Raw genomic sequence first — 20,533 nt, 5'->3', positions numbered from 1 at the left:
TTAGTCTAGAGTGCAAAGAAAATACATTCATTTTTGCTAATTTAAAGTAAAATATGACTCATTTTAAAAAGAGACATTTGGCTGCAATCCTAACAGCTTAGCCATTTGCCAGTTACTGAAAACCATCCTATTTAAATTCTATATAAAGAGTACTTATATAAATAAAAGACTTTATATGTATTACAGTTTTACAGAATATAAAAGCCAGCCAGATTTCTGAGCAGCCAGCTCAGAGAGAGGGAGAGATGGAAACCGGAGTATAGAAAGATTCCTCTTCAATCCTCTTGCTGGTATATTTTGGAACTTGGGCACTTTGTATGAGACTTCCCTTGCACTTCATTCAGAAGTTGCAGCCACATACTTGCCAACTGTCTCGATTTAGTCGGGACACCCTGAATTTTGGATGTTGGCAGATACCTCCAGACTCCTCTGCACACTGCTGGGCACCTGGATCCCCTTGCACCCTTGAGAGCGCAGTGTGTGAACCACCTCAGCATGGTGGTGGGGTGCATGCTGGGTGAGCAGAGAGGAGTGTGTGGCAGTGGTGCAAACTGTTCTCGGCTGGGATGTGTACCTTGCCCTGTCTGGGAGGTGAGTCGTCTAGTGGGTGCCCACAGTCCCTGAGTGGCAGTGGCGGTGGTGCCTAAAGAGCCACTACCTCTGTCCAATGTTAGAGGAGAAGAAGGCAAGCTCCAGCTCCCTCCATGCCTCCTCTCTGCCTCCTGATTGGCTGCTTTCCTCACTGGCAGCTGGCTTTAAGGAGAGAGTGTGCACTCTCAGTCTCCAGGAAACCTGCAACTTGGAGATTCTGGCCTTGCAGGGGCTAGACCCTTAGGAGACCTTCCAACTTTATGGTTCTGTAAGTCTATGATTCTCTTAGCGAAAGACGCAAGCCACACATGTCCCAGTTTCCCCCTGCGGCATGTTAGAGTGAGACCCTATCAGCATACGACACCTCTGCTCAGAGATCTGTACTGGCTGCCAATCTGCGACTGCACCAAGTGCTACTATTAACCCAAAACTTTGACAGCCATTTACTGGCAGGGCCACCTTACCCCGTATATGGCCACTTGGCCACTTCGATCTGTGGAGCTGGCGCTGTTCCTTTCCAACTAGCGCAGTCTGGTTGCCGGGCCGAATTGTAAAGGCATCCATGGCAACTAAGTAACTGGAGTTTTGCAAACCTGTTTATAATTACTTTTAACCCATATGCATACCATTCTTATTCAATCATTCTCTCTGGCTTGGCTTTTTTTCTTTAAAAAATGAAAATAATACGGCTGTGCTGTATTCCAAGAACCATAAAGTGGAATACTACTGCCATGGGAAACTCCCCCCCCCCCCAATGAACAAAAGCCTAACAAGGTGCCTGTCTGCCTTTAGGCAGATTGGTGAGGATCAGCCCTAAACCCACATTTACATACCAGGAAACAGGGCTAGGAGGCCAGCTGGAGCTCCCTAAATGAGGTTGTTGGAATGAAGCCATTAACCCAATCAATGTTTATAAGGTATAGAGCGTTAAATACTAGTGGGTTGCTGGCTATTAAATTATAAAGAACAGGGGTCTCTTTATGGAATCCACCAGAGTTCTGAATTTAACTGGGCAATCCTATAGATGTCAACCCAGGAGTAACCCTGGTTGAATACAATAGGTTGTATTCAATCTTAGTAATAATCTGAGGAGACCAGATTATTGCCAGAGGTTGAGACTGAAAGCATGCAGACAATTTATGCAGTTGGTCTGAGGGCTGCATAAAGTTAGGTCTGGACCACTGGTTACTGGTGTTGGACTGTATCCCAAAGGCCATATTTTCTTTAGTCACTGAAAAGACAGCAAGTATTTTGCAGTATTTGGTTCTTTTGTTTATTTTACACTTTTGCAGTAGGAGGAAATGCCGTTGTAGGCACCACAAAAAGGTGGCGCCTTTCACAGACAGGGACAATGCTCATGAAATGAACTCTTACATTTCAGTTCTGCACTAACTTGAAACTCTAATCCAATCAAAGAGTGCTTAGCACTCAATAAACCCCAGGAAGATTACTTTTTGTGTGTAGCTTATATCTAGCAAGAGTGATCATGGACGGCGGAAATTAAATTGGGGAACCTGAAACTCTTAAATGCAGGAAAACCTTGTACATAGGCACAGAAGCCCATAGTGAACCATGGAATTGGGAGCAACCTTTATGGCTTGGTGCACATGAGGACCACAACACTGTATTGCCAAGGGCAGGTGTGGGGAACCTGTGGCCCTCCAGATGTTGTTTGACTTCAGCTCCCATAATCTCTTACCATTGGCCATGCTAGCTCGAGTTGATGTGAGCTGGAGTCTAGCAACATCTGGAAAGCACCAGGTTTGTCACCCCTGGCATAGTAGAAAAGTCCACACTGAATGAGAGATTTGGCTTTGGGTTGGGAGAAACCAGCCAAAATTAGAATCTTAGGGTGCATTCATTGCACCATTTTCTTCTTCCACAGTACAATTTTCTGCAATCACCTTGGGAGTAATTCTAAAAGAATGCTGAACTTGGATGCCCTTACATTTTTTCCTGTCTCGAGAGAAAACAAGCAAACATTTAGCATCATCAGATTATTTGCAAACTTATGGCTAGGAAGTTGAACTTAGCTCAGATTTTCCATGAATAGTTGTATGAGAAGTCAAAGGATAAAGTTCAAAGGATCCTTAATGAATAATCAGATTGCACGAAGGCCTTGAGGAACATACAAGGGTGGAATACGGAGCCTTTAAATCAAAATGCAGTATTTTGTTTTAGGGGGCCCCTTCTTTTTAACCTATAAAACTGAGGGGTGCTTAATGCATTCATGTGCGAGAGAGTGCATGGGTCCCAAGATTTGTCTTGTAACTGCATTTTTAAAATTTGTGTTCTGTTTCTGATTATTTCTATTCTCTTTCAACTTTGATCTGTGTTTTGGGTTCTGAGTTGCTTTGTATAAAAGGAAGCTCTCTGTTCCTGATTCCTGTTATCACGAGGGACTGAGAAATGGCTATAAACTTTCCCCTTTTTGGTCAAAGTGCATGAAATTTACGGGCACATAAGGCCCTTCAGAGTGGATAAAGCCTCCCAAATTAATTTCAAATAGATCAGGGGAAGTTAAATGGTTTCTCTTCCTTCCTTTATCTCTTTTCTGGGTAGTAGGAAACAAGGCCTTGTCTCATTCTTACCTTAGAAGAATTCTGAGTATCTGAGTGATGCATATTTTTTTTTAAGGAAGGGGAGGGGGGACTTTGCAGCTTCATGCCAGCCTTCCTTTCCAGTGAAAGGTTGTTTGTGTCCTCCAAGAGAACCTACAATATGAGGCTGTTTGGAACACTGGCTGAAGAGTTTTGAAGAGTTCTGAATTTTGTTTTGTTACAGCAGAGCAACATAGGATTTTTTTGAAAAATGAAGCTTTTAACTTGTAGAAAAATCCTCTGCTGCTGGGCTTCAAACAACAACAACAGCAACAACAATCCACAGCTTTTCAGTGTTCTTCAGGCAACATTTGGGACAGCCTCACTTTTTACAAAGCCCAAAGACCTAAGAAACATAGCAGTGTATAGGAAATGTCACAGAAAAGCACAGAAACAGAGTGACACAAGGCTTCATGGCAGCCCTGATCTGAGCTGGAGGGGAGTGGCTATTGACAATTTACTTTCACACAGGGAGGAGGTGAGAGACCCCTGAATAACCCCAATTCACTTCATTATTCAGCCCACACAGAGAACTGATGCACCCTCCTAGCATGTGCATAACCATTTTTCATTAGCGGATTTCCCCCCTCAACTCTCAGGGCTGTTTTTCCCACTGAGAACATGCTTTGCACTTAATTTAAACAATGAGTGGGAAACCTGTAGCCCTCCAGATGTTCCTGGACAGCAGTTCCCATCAAGCCCAGGCTGCATGGCCAATGGTCAGGAATGATAGGAGCTGCAATCCAGCAACATCTGGAGCCCCACAGGCTTCCCGCCTACAGTTTAAACCAATGGAACTTAAAATGCTTCACCAAGGCTGGATTGTGTCCAGTGAAAGAAAACGATAATAAAACCATATTATGATCCATCTCTCCTGTGCCTGGAGGGTAGAATGAAGGCAAGTACGGAGGAATGAGATGATTAGCTTTTTTGCCCTACTCCATAATAACCCTCGCCTTCCTTAGTTATGATGCTTGTTGGGTGCATGTGCTGCTTCCTTGGCTGCATTTGGCCACCTGGTCCTAGGGTGAAATGGCTGCCTGTAGGGTCTGGGCCACTGGATTGCTCAGGGGAGGAGCACGCCCATCAAATGCCATGTATGAGCTGGGGGAAGAGGAAGTGGAGTAAATTAGGCAGCCAGGCTGGCCAATCAACACCCCTCACACCCGTCTCTTCTCATTCATTCCTTGTTCTGCTGATTTCCTGCCCACTGTGCATGGAGTTCATCTGCAGTACTCATCATTTGTGGAGGGGATTCATTGCAGACTATATTCTGCAGGCCCAAATTGGCAGGATAAGCCAGCTAGGTCTTTTGAAACACCTAATTTAATGTATCCAGTTCTTGCCACTGTCAGAGAGAGAGAGAATGAATATGCTGGTCTGATGGGCATGGTTACTCTTATGGCCTTCTTTTGCAATGCATTTCTCTTATGATTGTCATGAGAAATATTCATGATGAGCTATTTTATGCCTCAAAGCAAACAGTGACAAAAGCATCCTTAAAGTTGTTAAATCTGAAATTTAACACATGGTAAAGTTCCATGAAGCTAAGAGGAGATGCAAGCACAATGATGAAGAAGCAAAGAGACAGATTTTAAAGTTTAGCTGTGAAGTAAAAAACTAACTTCAAAAGTGGCCCTTTTTATGTTATTTGTTTATTAACCACAAGTTTGCATCCCTTGCTCTACCAGCAATCATTTGGCACATGTGGTCACACTGTGGGATCTTATTAGAGGTTTTCTAAGTGAGGTACTTGGTCAGCCGCTCCCTAGCCCTCATTTGGCTTGTACAGAACAAGCAACTAAAGAACTTTAAGAAACCATATTGAGGAAGATTGTTTAAATGGATGCAGCAGCTGTTACAGGAGCACCATATCAGAAGAAATAGACAGGCAGAGCAATCTCAGACCAATTATCAGAAGTTCTGCTGACTTCAATGAAATGTATTCCCAAGTAAGCATGCTTATGAGTGCAGTCTAAATGTGTCACGTTTTGTGTTATTAGCCCATTTTCATATCAATTCTTAAAATAGCAATCTAGTACCTAGTTCAAGGCACTGTCTTGTGCCTAATCAGTATCTGGTGCATGGAATGTACAGTGATGCACCTCTGGCTTGGCATCAAATTAGAGGCCTCCAGACACCCACTTGAAATCATTTGGATGAGCCAAAACATAGTGCAGATATGGAGACGATTAGCCTGATGGGCACCCAACTCTGTTTTTAATTTTCCCCCCAAGAGCATGTTTTGTTCAATGAAATTCTGGCAGAGCATTCAGATCCAGACCTCTGCCAAATCAGGCCTGCTTTTAACCACAACCACTTGGGTGGTCCAGCACTAGACTGCAGCCTGTAGGATCTTTCAAGCCACATAGTCTAATTGGATTGACTCATCTCTTCCTCCTTTCAGATGTTTTGCAGCATGGAACTGCATGGGGATCTTCTGGAGAAGACCACGTTCTCCTGTTTGTGACTGACTGCACACTTATTGACTGAACCATTGGTTCCAGTGACTTCACCATTTCTGTTGGTTCTGTTGGTATAACCCCACCAAATTCCAACACAGAAACTTTGCAAATCTAAAACACAGACTAAATATTGTGTTTTAGTTTCACATTCTGTTTGTATATTTCTAATTGTCATGCAACATCTCATTCTAATACAATTTCGTTTTTAAAAAACCCAACTTTCACGGCATACTAAATTGAATTGTGAGCTTTCCCTCTCTCAAAACAAACTTGGTTCTGCAGAAATATGTGCAGAAGGCAAATAAGCTCCAGTTTTTGGCATACACAAAAATACAAATCAGCAATCTGTACACATACATAGAAAACAGACACTGTACCTGTTAAAGAAGTATAATTGAAGGACACAGAACTTAATTCCACACGGGTCTACATGAGCTCTGATGTCACACAAATTAACATGTCTGCTTTGGTTTGTGGCCTGACATGAACCCCTCTTGGCACACTACTTGTGTACAGAGGGCAAGTGTGTTGGCCTGGGGATGCCCAGTTACCCCTGCCCCTTCTAATACTATCACTGTGGTCAACATAATGTTTGAAGTGGGGGAAACTTTTCTGTGCTTCCCTGCACAGAAACTTGATTGCCTGAGATGAAAATCGAATTGTTCGGACTCCCCTTATATTTCTGCTACTGCCAGGAGATCTAATGTTGCTACATTTATAGTATGGGTATGGTTTTTTGGTTTTTTGTATGCTGTTACATTTGCTATATGTTGCTGCTTTGTTATTGCGGTTATTGTGAAATTATGATTGTGATTTTGTGATTTATTAATGGTTGTAAGCTGTTTTGAGCATTATATTTTTGATCACAGAACAAAAAACATGGGCAGCTAGAACTATATGTGTTGATTATATCATGAGAACCACAGCAACATCCCATGTAGGCAGTGGCAGTAGCTATTAATATTTTTTCTCCTATCACTGGAAGGATGGCTGCCATCTTTTCTCTTTCTCATATATATATATATATATACTTTGCAGCCGTCAAATCAGCCTGTACAATAACGCAAATGGCTGTTATTTAGACTAGTGTACTGACATATGTTAAGGGTCATTTTAGCTGTATATTTATACCTCTAGTATATTTTATCTTACTGTTTTACTTTTTGAAAAAAAGTAAGCCACTCTGAACTTGTGCTTTTAGAGAGAGCTATAAATGGAAAGAAATAATAAAAAAGATGTCCTCCAGTGGATTATCAAATAGCTACTAGCACTAAGTCAGAGAAGGAACAGAGCTCAATAGAGATCACATAACAATGAAATACACATAAGCAATTTATTTCCTTTTACTCCAACTCCCAATAAATGCAGTACATACAATGATATTTGTATGTAGGTCACAAGGTACTTCCCTGGTTTTATCGGTCATCTAACTTCTGTTCTCCTTTACTGTCACCCTTACTAAATGAATAACGTAAACAAGGATCCAACAACAGCAATAATGGGCCTATTTATCATACAGACTTACAGTATGCATGTCTACTCAGAAGTAGGTCTCTTTGCATTCAATGGGACTTACTTCCAGGTATGTGTGGTTCGGGATGAAACCTTAGATAACATTTATACCATTGTAATGGCTGAGGCTTCCCCTCAAAAAGCTTAAGAATAGTACCGTATTTTTCGCCCCATAGGACGCACTTTTTCCCCTCCAAAAATGAAGGGGAAATGTGTGTGCGTCCTATGGGGCGAATGCAGGCTTTCGCTGAAGCCTGGAGAGTGAGAGGGGTCAGTGCGCACCAACCCCTCTCACTCTCCAGTCTTTGCGCAGATCTCCGCAAGATGCGGGAGCCCGGCGCCGGGCTCCCACGGCTTGCGGAGAGTTGCCTGTTCTGGGGGCTGGGGTCAGGGGAAGCTCGGGCTTCCTCCACCCCAGCCCTGTGCCTGGGGGGAAAATAAAATGTTTTTCCTTTATTTCCCCCCCAAAAAACTAGGTGCGCCTTATGGGACAGTGAGTCCTATAGGGCGAAAGATACTGTAGTTTGACTACGGAGCAAAAATTTGCCTCTTAAAGACCCCTGCTCTCTCTCACACAGGACTACAATTTCCAGGGGTCTCTAGGGAGAGAAACTGGTAGCAGAACTGGTTTAAGTCTACATTATCTAATGGCAGCTTCATAGAAAGCCCTAGTGAGTGGTGTAGATTTTACCAAATGTCATGAGGTTGACCAAACAGCTACAATAAAATAATTCTTTGCACATTCAATTGCTAACTTTGAGTTTGGATTGCTCTTCCAGCAAAGAAACATCGATCAAAAAAGCCAAAGACTTAAAAGCAAATCCTGTAGAAAGGTACATAAGAGTGAACACTGTGGCGTCGTCAAAATGTGCGTTATGAAGTTAAACTTGCTTATAAGTTTCATTTTATAAAAAGTGACTTTAAAGACAGGTGCGTTCCTTTTTTATCTGCCTGTGGATACTAGATAAGCCATATTTTTTTGACAGAAATATGTCCTTTTGATGTAATGGACTAGACACAAAAAACTCCAAACAGATTTTTCCCATGGAAAGCCTGTGTGCACAAGGTTATGTGCTACCTGTAACCTAATTTGCCAAATATAAGGTTTGTCCCCACAGACCAAATCTGGGAGATCATAATAGGGAATGCTGCCCAATTAATAGTTATACCATTCGATAAACTGATAGCAGTAATGTACACCCAACATATGGAAGGGATAAGAGGCCTATAAAAAGAACAGAGGCAGCTAGAAAGGAAGACTGGTGTAACGTAAAGTTCCCACAAGAGGTGGAAAGTGATACGGTGATACAACAAACACAGTAAGAATAAGCGCCAGTCTAGTATGCTGGGGGAGGGACTTTTTCTGTCCTGGAAATTTATTTCAAAATACAAATTACTTGGCCAATTTAACATGCAGATGCAGATATAATTGTAGATAAGCAAAGATCATAAGGATCCAATTACAGCAATTGATTTCAGTTTGGAGGAGTGTGCAAAGTTGCTGCTGAAATCAATAAGGTTGGGAAGTGCTTCACATCACGCCAGTTGCTTGGCTTTAAAAAGGGGAGGGTAGATGTCATAGCCCTACTTGGGTGTTCAGCTTGTATGTGAGTTTTTGTTTTCACCAGTGAAAGTGCTGTCAAGCCCTGTCTCCCAGTCTTCTTTTTCCTCATCCTCCATAAGGCTGAATGTATGCAGCAGCGAGCCTACTCTTTAATCCAGGGGTCAGCAACCTAAGGCCCATGGGGGCCATTTAACCGGCCCGTGGACCCCCGCTACTCGCTTGGGGACCCCTGCCACCCGCTTGGTCGGCTCCTGTGCGCCGCACTAAACCGGCGCAGAGCAGAGCGTGGACCACCGCTGGTCGGCTTTCCATTGGCTGCAGGAAGCTCTTGCAGCCAATGGGAAGCTGTGCACGACTCCTCCACGCTGGAATAGTGTTTGCGCATGCGCGTGCACACACACACTCCTGCCCACCGCGGTGTCTGCGGGACCATGAACCGGCCCAAGCCACAAAAACTTTGCCGACCCCTTCTTTAATCCCTTCCTGCACAATAAGGCGCCTTGCTTCAGACCTTTGCTTTCCAAAACAGGGAGGGCTGAGAAGAGAGGAGGAGGATATATGCTTGGGTGAGGTGGGGGGTGGGGTGGGGCAGGAGAGGCAGTCTGGGCAGCACACCTCCCACTCTCCCTCACACAATGGAAATCAAGTGTACAATTGGAACACCCATATAAGCAAAAAAATTTCAGATCATGTAGGATATAATCTGGAAACTATTTTGACGGTTGTATCTGACTCAAAGTAGACCGGTTGGAATTAATGGACAAGATTAGTTTAAGTCCATTGATATCAATGAATCTACTCTGAGTATATCTTATTTGGATAAAACACTGAATCAATATCAAAAATAATTCAACAGTGAGTGCTTCTAAATTAACTTTTGCTGATATAGCTCGTAAGAGGTGTCATAAGAGCCTAGACAATGTCATTACCATGAGATACATACATGTTAGTTGTGCTAATTCCATATTTTGGGGCATTTATTCAGAGAAGCCTGGAAAACAGCTTATGATTTGAAGAGAGGTTTTAAAAGATGAATATGACAAAAATTAACATTAGAAGCTGCTCTGAAATATGTTCATTTTCCCTATGACAAATATCTTTTCCATCAAATATAATTGCAATCGGACATAACATTAAACCATAGTTTAGTGATTTGTGTGCAATACATCTCCCTACTCTTTCTCTGTTGTAGCCTCAAGGAGCAAGAGATGCTTCTGATCATCCCATCCTCTGGAATAGTCATGAAGAGGAAGCTGAAAGCAACTGTTTCCACTTTCAACTAACCACAGTTTGTGATTTGATTGAATGGGAAAAGCTATGGTTAGTTTAAACAATAGTTTGTCCAAACAATCCAAGATCAAACTGTGGTTTATTAAAATTAGCAGCAGCCTCACTTTGGTCAAAACAACATTCAGTGGTCAGTTGAATATAGAAGTGGTTGTTTCTGATCTCTTCCTTGCAGCCACCCTGGAGAAGAAGAAAGGGCAGGAGTATGAAAGCCTGAGGTTTGTTCATCTGCCACAAAACTATGGTTTAGAATTACACCTGAATCTGGTCACAGATTGCCACATTGGGACAAGACAACAATAGCAGGACAGTTAACAGTATCTGGAGATAGCATTCACCCTGGGAATCACACTTTATATGACACGTTTTTACAGGTAGTCATATCTATCACCCATACAGCAGGAATTTTTGACTTCCCATCGGACATGAAAGGTAGCTGTGTATCTCTAAATTCTTGGGCACTCAAAGTAGTGTGTGCCCCCTTCATGTTTACAGATCCATGTCTTTGTGTTAGACATTAAAATATTATTCACTTACAGTCTTCAATGGAGCTTATTCCTTTAGTCAGTGCACAGGGCTGCATCTTAATCCTCCCTCAGATCAAAGTTCAGTAGACTGCTTGGGGCAATACACTGCTGTACTCTTATTGTAACTGCAGATAGAAACTAGAATTGCTCAGGTGTAAACCTGACACACAGAGTTTGACTATTCAGAAATTATATAGAGCAACCTTTCCCCTTTCCTCAGCTACTCAGTTTTTAGAGACTGTGTACAGAAAAGAACCACCCAAAACTTATTTACGGAATGTAATGTTTAGAGAATAACTCACAATCTCCCCCCCCCCCGGCACTCTTCAGCAGTCTAACATTAGGGCTTGCTCACACTTATGGCTCATCCCCAAACTGCACAGTCTTTTATTGAGATTTGAATCCCATGGCCTTCTTGGATCACTCCAACTCATCTGCTCTGCTGTTTGCTCTTCTCTAGCACTGGCCCTACTATTAGGCAGAGTGAGGCAGCTGCCTCGGGTGGCTGATTTTGGATGTCGTGATATTGTAGTGAATTATTAGTAATTTTATTTATTACTATTATTATTCTTATTATTAAATATTGTTGCTTCCAGGGAAAGGAAGAGGTCTTTGTGGGAGGTGGCTGGCCTTGCATGCCAAACACCTTGACTTAGCTGGGAGGGAGCAGCCCTTTGTGCTGCGTCTCAGGCAGCAAAATGTCTCAGGTTACCTCAGGGCTGTCACTTTATTTTGAGGAGAAATTTAGATTCAATGTTCTTTTGCACTTTAAAAAATAGATTTTTCTGTGGTTAGGAACTGGTGGCAAAATGCACTAAGATGTTTGAGATAATGATCAATTGATGGGAAGATGTATGGCCTCTGTACAAAGAAATCTAGATGAACACTCATTGTTGTACAACATCCCAGCAAACAAATCTAAATGCTCAATAAAGAGCAAACATCTCCTAAGCTCTGGGCAAGCTTTGGGCAGGTAAATCAGGGAGAATGCTTAATAAACATGTTACTTGGAGGAGCCTTTGGGCTGGCTCTGCTCTTCATTACAGCTGGGGTGTGTGTGTGTGTGTGTGTGTGTGTGTGTGTGTGTGTAAAACATTGTCATGCAGAAGACACTGCCCCCCCCCAAGTCCCTGTTAAAAACATATACAGTGGTACCTCAGGTTAAGTACTTAATTCATTCCGGAGGTCTGTACTTAACCTGAAACTGTTCTTAACCTGAAGCACCACTTTAGCTAATGGGGCCTCCTGCTGCTGCCGCGCCGCCAGAGCACGATTTCTGTTCTCATCCTGAAGCAAAGTGCTTAACCTGAAGCACTATTTCTGGGTTAACAGAGTCTGTAACCTGAAGCGTATGTAACCCGAGGTACCACTGTAACCTCCCCATTTCCACTTTTCTCCTGCACAAAGCCAAGGTAACATGTTCGAAGGCGAATCCCTGTCTGTTTTCTTTTTATATTAATTGACTTGCACAGATGTTTTATTGACTGGGGTGGGGTGGCACAGAGGAAAAACTATGAGGAAATTTGAAGGACTCCCACCCCCACCACCGAATGAGGATTTCTACCAGGTATGTACCCCCGCAGCTTTGTAATTCCGTCTGAATAAAAACAACAGTGCTGAGGCTGCATCCTAAAACGTGCCAGGGTATCAATTCCCACCTGCCCCCCTCCCAAAAAAAACACAATGCTATCTTTCTTGTTACATTTCATAGTGTCTGACAACTTTTAACCACAGGAAAGAAGCTGCTTTGAAGAAGTCTCTTGCTAAGTCAAGCTCTAGCATGGAGCTTAGACGCCTGAGCCCTCAGGGCTCCAGGATTGTCAGCAGCCTTTTTTCTTTTCCTTTAAATAGCTGAGTTAGGGGTTTTCTTCAGAAGTTTTTTGGGGGAGTGGGTGGGACAGGAGAAAAAATGAAATTGAGTAAGAAACGCAAACTAAAAGTGAGGGACAGAACAGTGCTCCCAAGGCTACCTCGGCAGATCCTGATATAATTTCACGCTTTTTGGAGGCATTTAATTCTAAATTGTCTAGGATGAATTTTAGATGGGCAGTCCCATAGAATTAAACGGGCATGATACTGTCAAGGGAGGAACCCTTGTGTTGGTTCTTCTATTAACATCCTCCACCAAGCCTACCGTTTTCAGCGGTCTCCTCTTTAGATGGTCTGAAAAGCATTTGTGACATGGGAATTTACTTATAGCCAGCGGAGGAGTGTGCAAAACTTATTACACAGTGAAACTTATTACAATGCATTCAACTGGATGCATGAAGGAACTCTCCACTGCGGTTCCCCATGTGTATTTACTTGCTTGCATAGAACAACGTGTGAAGAGGGACTTTCATTTGCCCAGCTCATTGGGCACAGAAATAGTCACTTCATAGTTTTCTCCTGTCTAAGAGATGCTTTCTGGAAACTCTGGAAACCATCTCTCTCTCTCTCTCTCTCTCTCTCAGCTGAAGATACTGCTTTGCAAATCTATTTACTTGATACCCCATACTGCACACTAAGAAATGTGTCCCACGTTGACTGTCCCAGTTTAGGGTCACTTTAGAGATACACAAAAGCCCAGACAGCAACTTTCTATGCTTATGCTCTGTCCCTGACCAGACTCGCTTGTTGGAACCCCGCTGCTCCTGTCCCCAACAGCTGTGATGAACTAACTCCTGTGCTCATTAGGTTATATGCAAACAGTGATGAAAGGGAATGTAGAGCCGTGTCACGTTGAGCAGTCAGAAAACAAACCTTTGACACAAAGCAGCAGGCAGATAATAAGACTCTGTGGTTGACAACAAATGAGACTACACTTAATTTGCTGTGCAGTGTTCATGTAATTAGATACATTTGGTACAGGCAAGGAAGTAGACAGCTAGAATATGGTCATGATGAATTGGGGGACCCTCTGTCAGGCTCTGATCATATTAATCATAAGGCCAAAGCTTGGTGACTCAATTTTTCTTCCGAGTATGCACTGTTACTTTCTTTTCCACAGGGAAAATATGCTACAGTTTTGACTAGAATTCTTGTGTAAACACACACACACACACACACACACACACACACACACACACACTTGTTGTGTTTAAAGTAGAATAATCATAAGAAATATTCCTTTTGTTTGAATAAGGAGATTTTCTTGTACACGGTATAAGCACAGGATAGCCCTATCAATTCTGCAGCAGAATTCTATCGTCTCTCATGGCACCAGGAAACAAGAATAGCCCCTACTGTAGCATCCATAAAACCTACACAGTGGTGGCCACTCTGTTTACCAATCTGATCTAAAGCACAGGATGGTATCAGTGTACACTATAATAGATAAGAAGCCCTCTTTCCTTCCTGCACATACTGTAAGGTGGTTTCTCCTGCGGAGACAGTGACACAACACTGCAAAAACAGGCACAACCGCTAATTTATTTCACTGATAGCCTATTTGAAATCGCTTATCTACAACTTTTCACCGGAACTAGCAGGTTTACAAAAATAAAAGGATACAGTTGTAACAAATTAAAATTTAGAAAAAGATATCCAAAGGTTTAGTAAAATCTGATACTCAGGATTGACTGTCTGAGAATGCCTGAGTAAACACATGTGCTTTTAGGCAGTGGTTAAACACCAAGGCAGCACTTGCCTACTGCACCTCCAAAAGGAGAGAATTTCACAAGGGAACTACCACTCTCTTGCTCTGTTCTACATCATTGTTGCGTTGCCCCCTGTGGTGCTGGTGCCCATTGTGGTTGCACTACTCTTAAACCACTCTGACCACGGAGGCGGCCTTTCATATGACTATGCAAGGCGTAAGTCACCACAAGAGCCTTCTGCCTGTGCCATTTGTGGCTATGGAGGCTTGAGGAATTACATTTCAGTGACTTCTGATTCAGGCTGACCTGATCCACACACCCCAGACCAATGTGCATATTGGAATGTTAAAACTAGCCTGAATTCTACAGGGCAGTTCTTGGCTCACAAAACATACCACGGTGCATTAAAAAATTGGTGCTTCGGGATTTAGAAATGCACTTGTGGAGATATGCATTTCACAAGATTTATATAATGCTCGATCATAATAAACCCTCAAAGCGGTTTAGAAAAAATAATATAATTATCAGTAAAAAAAAGAGCTGAAACCCACTATTTAAAGGAGCTGTAGTCCAACAACATCTGAAGGGCCACAGGATAGCCACCCTTGCTCATAAGTCTGTTCTTCTTGTTTTCAATGTGGAACCAGAAAGGCTACACTCCCTCACTTCCACAGAGGTTTCTGCCAAGGAAACAGAGAAGGCCTCTGACTTCAAACTCCGGAAGCACTGCTTCTTGTTATGGATTGTCCAGTAGCAAAATAAACTGTAAACTTCTGTGTCACGTAGGGAAGTATTAAGTTAGAAACAACATGTTGCTAAAAAAAGAAAAAGGCTGCAATTTTAAGTCTGCAAAATAATAAACTTGTTTAAACAAACCTTTGTGTTTTGATTTCAGAGAGCAAAGACTGATCTTACCCGACATTAATGCCTTTGATTGTTCTTTCAACCAAGTCAGTTACTACAAAAGAGTACAGTGTAATCCTTTGGGGAGTTGGGTTAGGGTCAGAGGCTGGCAACTGGTAGGATTATAACTGATGTAACCCAGGTAGATCTTGCTGCTGATTTCATAGAGTCTGAGGCAGTATGCCTCTGGACACAAATTGCTGGAATCACAGGTGGGGAGAGTGCTGTTGTGCTCAGGTCCTGCTTATGTATGGGCTTTCCTTGGGCATCTGGCTGTGAGAACGCAATGCTGGACTAGATGGGCCACTGGCCTGATTTAGCAGGCCCCAATGTTTTTGGTAGTAAAGAGTCCACACAGCTCAATAATCCAGCATGTGGAAAAACAACTGCTCAATTATAGGGTGATTTAGTCCAAGTGGTAATGCTGGAATAACTTAACCCTCTAATCTAATTCATGAGTAGCACCCTTTTCCCCTGGGGTGCTGGGGGAAAGAGCAGCAAAAAGGAAACCAAAGTCTAAGATCCCAATCAGATGAGGATACTGGAGGACAGCATCCATCTCTTTGCTTTAGATCACCTTGGTCTAAGACAGTCTTAGGTACAGAGGTTAATATGAGGGCATTTCTTGGCAGTAGGGCAAGACCCAAGGTTGATGCATGCACTCTTGTTTTTTAGTACTATGCATTCGCTCAGCTTGGGTTAGATATGCACGTGTTACCTTGCTCTTTTGAATGATCTAGAGGATGGGCAGATCCAAGCTCGGAGTGGTTCCCAATCTACAAGTACCTAGGTGGCAAGCCTATGCTTATTTACCTGGGAGTAAGTCCCATTTGACTCCATGAGGGGTTACACCTGTTAATTCACCGTCAGGTTGTAGAACCTGCAATTCTCGCTAGCAGAGAGCTATCCTAGAATGCTATGAGTGGTATTTGACTAAGATTTACTCAAAGCAGAGCCACTGAATGTAATGGACCAAACTTAGTCATGTTTCTACATTTCAGTGGGACCACTCTTAGTTGACTACCACCCTAGATGCTTCATTTTCCATGGAAGGAATGAAACTCCAGAGCAATGTATAGTTTTTGTTTTGTTTTAAACAGTTAAAAGATCAGAGCATTTCCTGTTGCCGCTCCAAATCCATTACTATGAAACCCCTAGGTTTTAGTTTCAGAAGCCATGGATGTTGTTGTTATTATTTACTGGATTTGCTGGTTGCTTCCAAGGGACTCAAAGTGACTTACATTAAAACTGACTGACATGCTAGAGGTGGCCATGTTTTATTATTGAACTGCTCCCCCCAGCTCCCCTTGATGGGGGCATTTCCCTACAGAGATCAACATGCTGACCATGCAGTGATAAATCCAGCAAGGGATATTCCAGGCCAGCTAGGGAGGCACATTTTGTCCCAGGCGCTGTGCCTGGTATTTTTTGGCAACAATGAAGCAGTTAATACCCTTTTCAAAGACCTCCGCAACTCCCCATTGCATGAAATTGCCCAGCTGTCAGACCTTCAGACTCGCCTTCATCCTCACAGCAGTTCTTCTCCTGCTTAAAAAGGGGGATATCCGGAAGCAGGGCATTCCAGAAGAGGAAAGGGGGAGGAAACTGTCAGCTGTGCTGCTCTTCATCACGTCCTTAGGAGACGGCATATTTTTCTCTTCACTGATTGCAGCTGGATTTGGAAACAGCCAGAGCAGGATTTTGACCCCTCTCTAGAGACATTTTCTCCTCTTTCTCCAAAGTCTTATTTTCATCTCTAGCGAGTTACTTGCTGTCTATCACTGGCTGCTGAGTAAGTTTCAAAAGTATGAACACCTAAAAGTGTAGCTGTGCCTCTGGGGTGCACACAGATGGGGGCCTACTGAAAATACTTATGAAAGGCAGTGAGGCCCTGTATTTGACTGGAAGAGGAGGAACAAAGATGCCAGTGTGTGTGTGCCAAGATTCTGCAGCAGCAGTGCAGAAAAACATTTTATTACTAGCATTATCATTATTATATTTATTTACCTCCCACCTTTCTCCTGAGCTGGGATTAGAAAACATAGCAGAATGTGGCACCAAAGCACAGGACTCAGTTTCCTGAGAATTTCAGTTTTCTGCCTTTCTTTGGCAAATTTCTTTCTTTCTTTTGTGGATTTCTAGTCTTTAGCAGCACCTCCTGGAATCTGAGAAGCTGGAAAGAAAGCCAACTAACAGCATCCTACACATGTCTACTAAGTAAGTCCTATTGAGACCAATGGGACATACTCCCAAGTAAGCGAGCAGAATGGTTGCATGTGCCGTAGCACACCATCTCTCTGGCATATTTCTGTATGATTTATTCCATTTCTGTTGGAAAGTGGAAAGAGCAAATTAAGGACCTTATAGAGCTGTGACGATCAGCAATGGAACTATTTACACAACTGAAGGACAAACTATAAAGATACACACCACTGTGATTTCTGCGATTTGATAACACCTGTAGAGTAGTCAATATTCCAGTTAACAAATTTATACAGAGGACAAAATAGATAGATTCTGAGGAAGCTAAGAATAGAATGCTTACCCTTGCGGAAAGGCCTTGCTATATATGCTGTAGCATATTTCTTTCATTTTCCTGTCATTAAAGTCCAAGACAGGAAGGAGGAGGCTACAGCACCAGAGCAAACTGGTAAAACTTACCCATGAATGGCATGGATAGAGTGAGGTTCATAATGGTATCTTCCTTCCTGATGACGCATGTCAATTGGCAAAGGAGCATGGAAGGCTGGGAAAAGATGCTGTGGCACTGTGGAAGGAAAAAGAAGAAAAACGGCTTCAAAAAACTTCCTTCATTTTATTAAAAAGAAGGGGGGAAAGCCCCACAAAACAGTTTCAAAAGCACTAAAGCTCCATGCATTTCAGAGCAAGTGCAGAGCCAAACAAGGGGGTCTTTGAGATATCTGTACTATCGTACACCAGAGTAGGAGAATGAATAAATAATCAAAGCCATTTGGAGAAATCCTACATCTTCGACATAAAAGATCTCCAACAGGGTTTTTGACAAAGACAAGCAGCTAAGCGCTCTTTGAACTCAGGGAGATTATAGGAAGCACCAAGGAATACTCGGATCCCAGTGCAAATCAGAGTCGACAGAGCTTGGCGTAACCCAGACCAGAATTGCTTCCACTGTCAGCAGTAGCAGCACCTTTCCCTAAGGTATATACACAAACATCCCAACTTGGAAATATTTATCTAAGGGTGGAACAGGCAAGCAAAGCACCAATGTGAACTCTTTTTTTAAAAAAATTAATACAAAATTAAAACAAAACATATTATCCAAAAACATATCATCCTTATTTCCCCCCCATTTTTCCTCCCAACCCCCCCTCCCAACCCCCCCCCCCGGCTTCCCTCAGTTCCAGTCTTTGGTTTCTCTGGGAATGCTGTTTTCTGCATGTTACAAAGTTTTATAGATCCTTAAACTATTTAGCTGATTATTATCAATAAAAAGGTTGTGAATGTTTATTCAAAGCCAGCCAAGGAGTCCAGTTCACTTTGTTGCGTCTTCAAATACTTTGTAAAGGGTTCCCATTCATCTTTAAAGTCACAGTTATCCTTGTTCCATAGCTTATATGTCATAGTTTTGCCAGTTCTGCATAGTCCATCAATTTTTCTTGCCATGATTCTTTAGTTGGGGTTAGAACCAATGTGAACTCTTTAAGCAGTAAGAACTGGAAAGGAAATGTGGCTGTGGTCCCACTGAAAGAGACTTAATTGCCCTTACTTATCATCATTTGTGGCCTCACTGATGTGCATTTGTTTCCACTTCATTAAAGAGGTCTGCAAAGACCGCAGAACACCTACAGTGGCTGAAAGCTACAAGCCTTGGTATTTATTGCCCGTCCCCAAAGTTAACAGTGTGATTATCTGAGCGCTGTAAAGCAGTTGGGAAATTCACTGCACAAAAATGATAAACTGACTAATGCATTTGTATGACCTCTCAACTCTACATTTAGATCCTGCTTTCCTTCCGCCATGAAACCCAAAGCAGCATATATGTGGTTCACAGGCACTGAACCGACCTGACCCAGACCTGCTTAGCTTCAACAAGATGGTAGCCTAATGCCCTCAAACCATGCGCTAGAACACCAGTCTTCCACTGGTGGGTTGGAACTCACTACCAGGTCACAGTCTGATCTAAGTTGGGTTGCAAGAGAAGCCATACCACCATACAAATATAATATAAATATAAATATAATATGGTGCAAAAATTAGGAAATGGATCCCTGAATGCATTTTTTATTTTTATTAAAGGTGGGTCCATGCAATGTAAATGAAAATGCAAGAGGGATTGGGCACTCCCTGACCCTTTTGACTTTATTAGGAGGAATAAAAACTTAGCTATAGAACATACCCAACCCTTCTTTTCACTGTGGTCTTGTTAGCACAAGAGGAATATTTGGAAACTGCTTGAACTGCACATTGAGCAAAAGCGAAAGAATACAGAAGATTATATCTCTATCTCTATATCTATATCTATCTATCATCTATCTATATCTATCTATCATCTATCTATATCTATCTATCTATCATCTATCTATCATCATCATTATTATCTATCATCTATCTATCTATCTATCTATCTATCTATCATCTATCTATATCTATCTATCTATCATCTATCTATCTATCATCATTATTATGTATCATCTATCTATCTATCTATATCTATCTATCATCTATCTATCTATCTATCTATCTATCATCATTATTATTATTATCTATATCTATCTATCTATCTATCTATCTATCTATCTATCATCTATCTATCTATCATCTATCTATCTATCTATCTATCTATCTATCTATCATCTATCTATCTATCTTTCTATCTATCATCTATCTCCGTCCCTCTGAAAACCACCTGGCTGCCAGGGCTGTTGAGAGAGGAGTAAAATCAGAGATGATGGTGTAGAAAGAGTTCAAGGTTCCATAGCAGCCTTGTTCTAAGAGTCACAGGGGAATCCTGGCAGCTATTTTGCAGCCTGGCCAATGTCAGCACACAGTAGAGTAACTGTTAAACCTCCAAAGAGAAAAACAACAACAACTATGGAGTTAATATGAATGAATTATGGGTCCACTACCACCTCCCCAACCCCAGCCATTCCAGGTTCTATGTAAACATTGATTTGACACTGCTCAAAGGGCCTGTGTAGTAGGAATCTTTTAAATAAAGATGCAGCTCGTGTCTATCCAAGTAGAAAGGGCATCATGACCCTGTTTGGTCTCAAATGAAAACAAAATCTCATTCACACTCCAGTTTTATAGCCGCTAGACTCTTCAGTGCCAACCTCTGTCCAACTCGATGCCAAGTCCACAAGCACTTAACAGTTTTCAGTGCCAAGGCTTAACCCTAAGAGAATCAACAATAGAGAACATGCATAATGTACTTCCTTTCCAACTGAAGTGAGCTGGGGAGTCCCTCGCTGGAAAGAGTTGTGCAAACAAGGCCTTTGTCTCATACTGGGTGACCACTTCAGTGGTA

General features: G+C 42.3%; 1 protein-coding gene across 1 annotated transcript in view; it reads right to left on the bottom strand.

Moving 5' to 3' along the window:
- GLI2 (GLI family zinc finger 2) overlaps window positions 1-20,533 on the bottom strand; it is a 196,690-nt gene that overhangs the window by 44,002 nt on the left and 132,155 nt on the right. Inside the window, exon 3 of the mRNA XM_081005644.1 lies at window positions 17,689-17,794. Coding sequence (XP_080861770.1) covers window positions 17,689-17,794 — 106 coding nt within the window. The remainder of the gene's footprint in view (window positions 1-17,688; window positions 17,795-20,533) is intronic.

Source organism: Podarcis pityusensis (assembly GCF_964106645.2).
Source record: "Podarcis pityusensis genome assembly, chromosome: 1".
Lineage (NCBI taxonomy): Eukaryota > Metazoa > Chordata > Lepidosauria > Squamata > Lacertidae > Podarcis > Podarcis pityusensis.
This window is presented reverse-complemented; position numbering and strand designations above follow the sequence as displayed.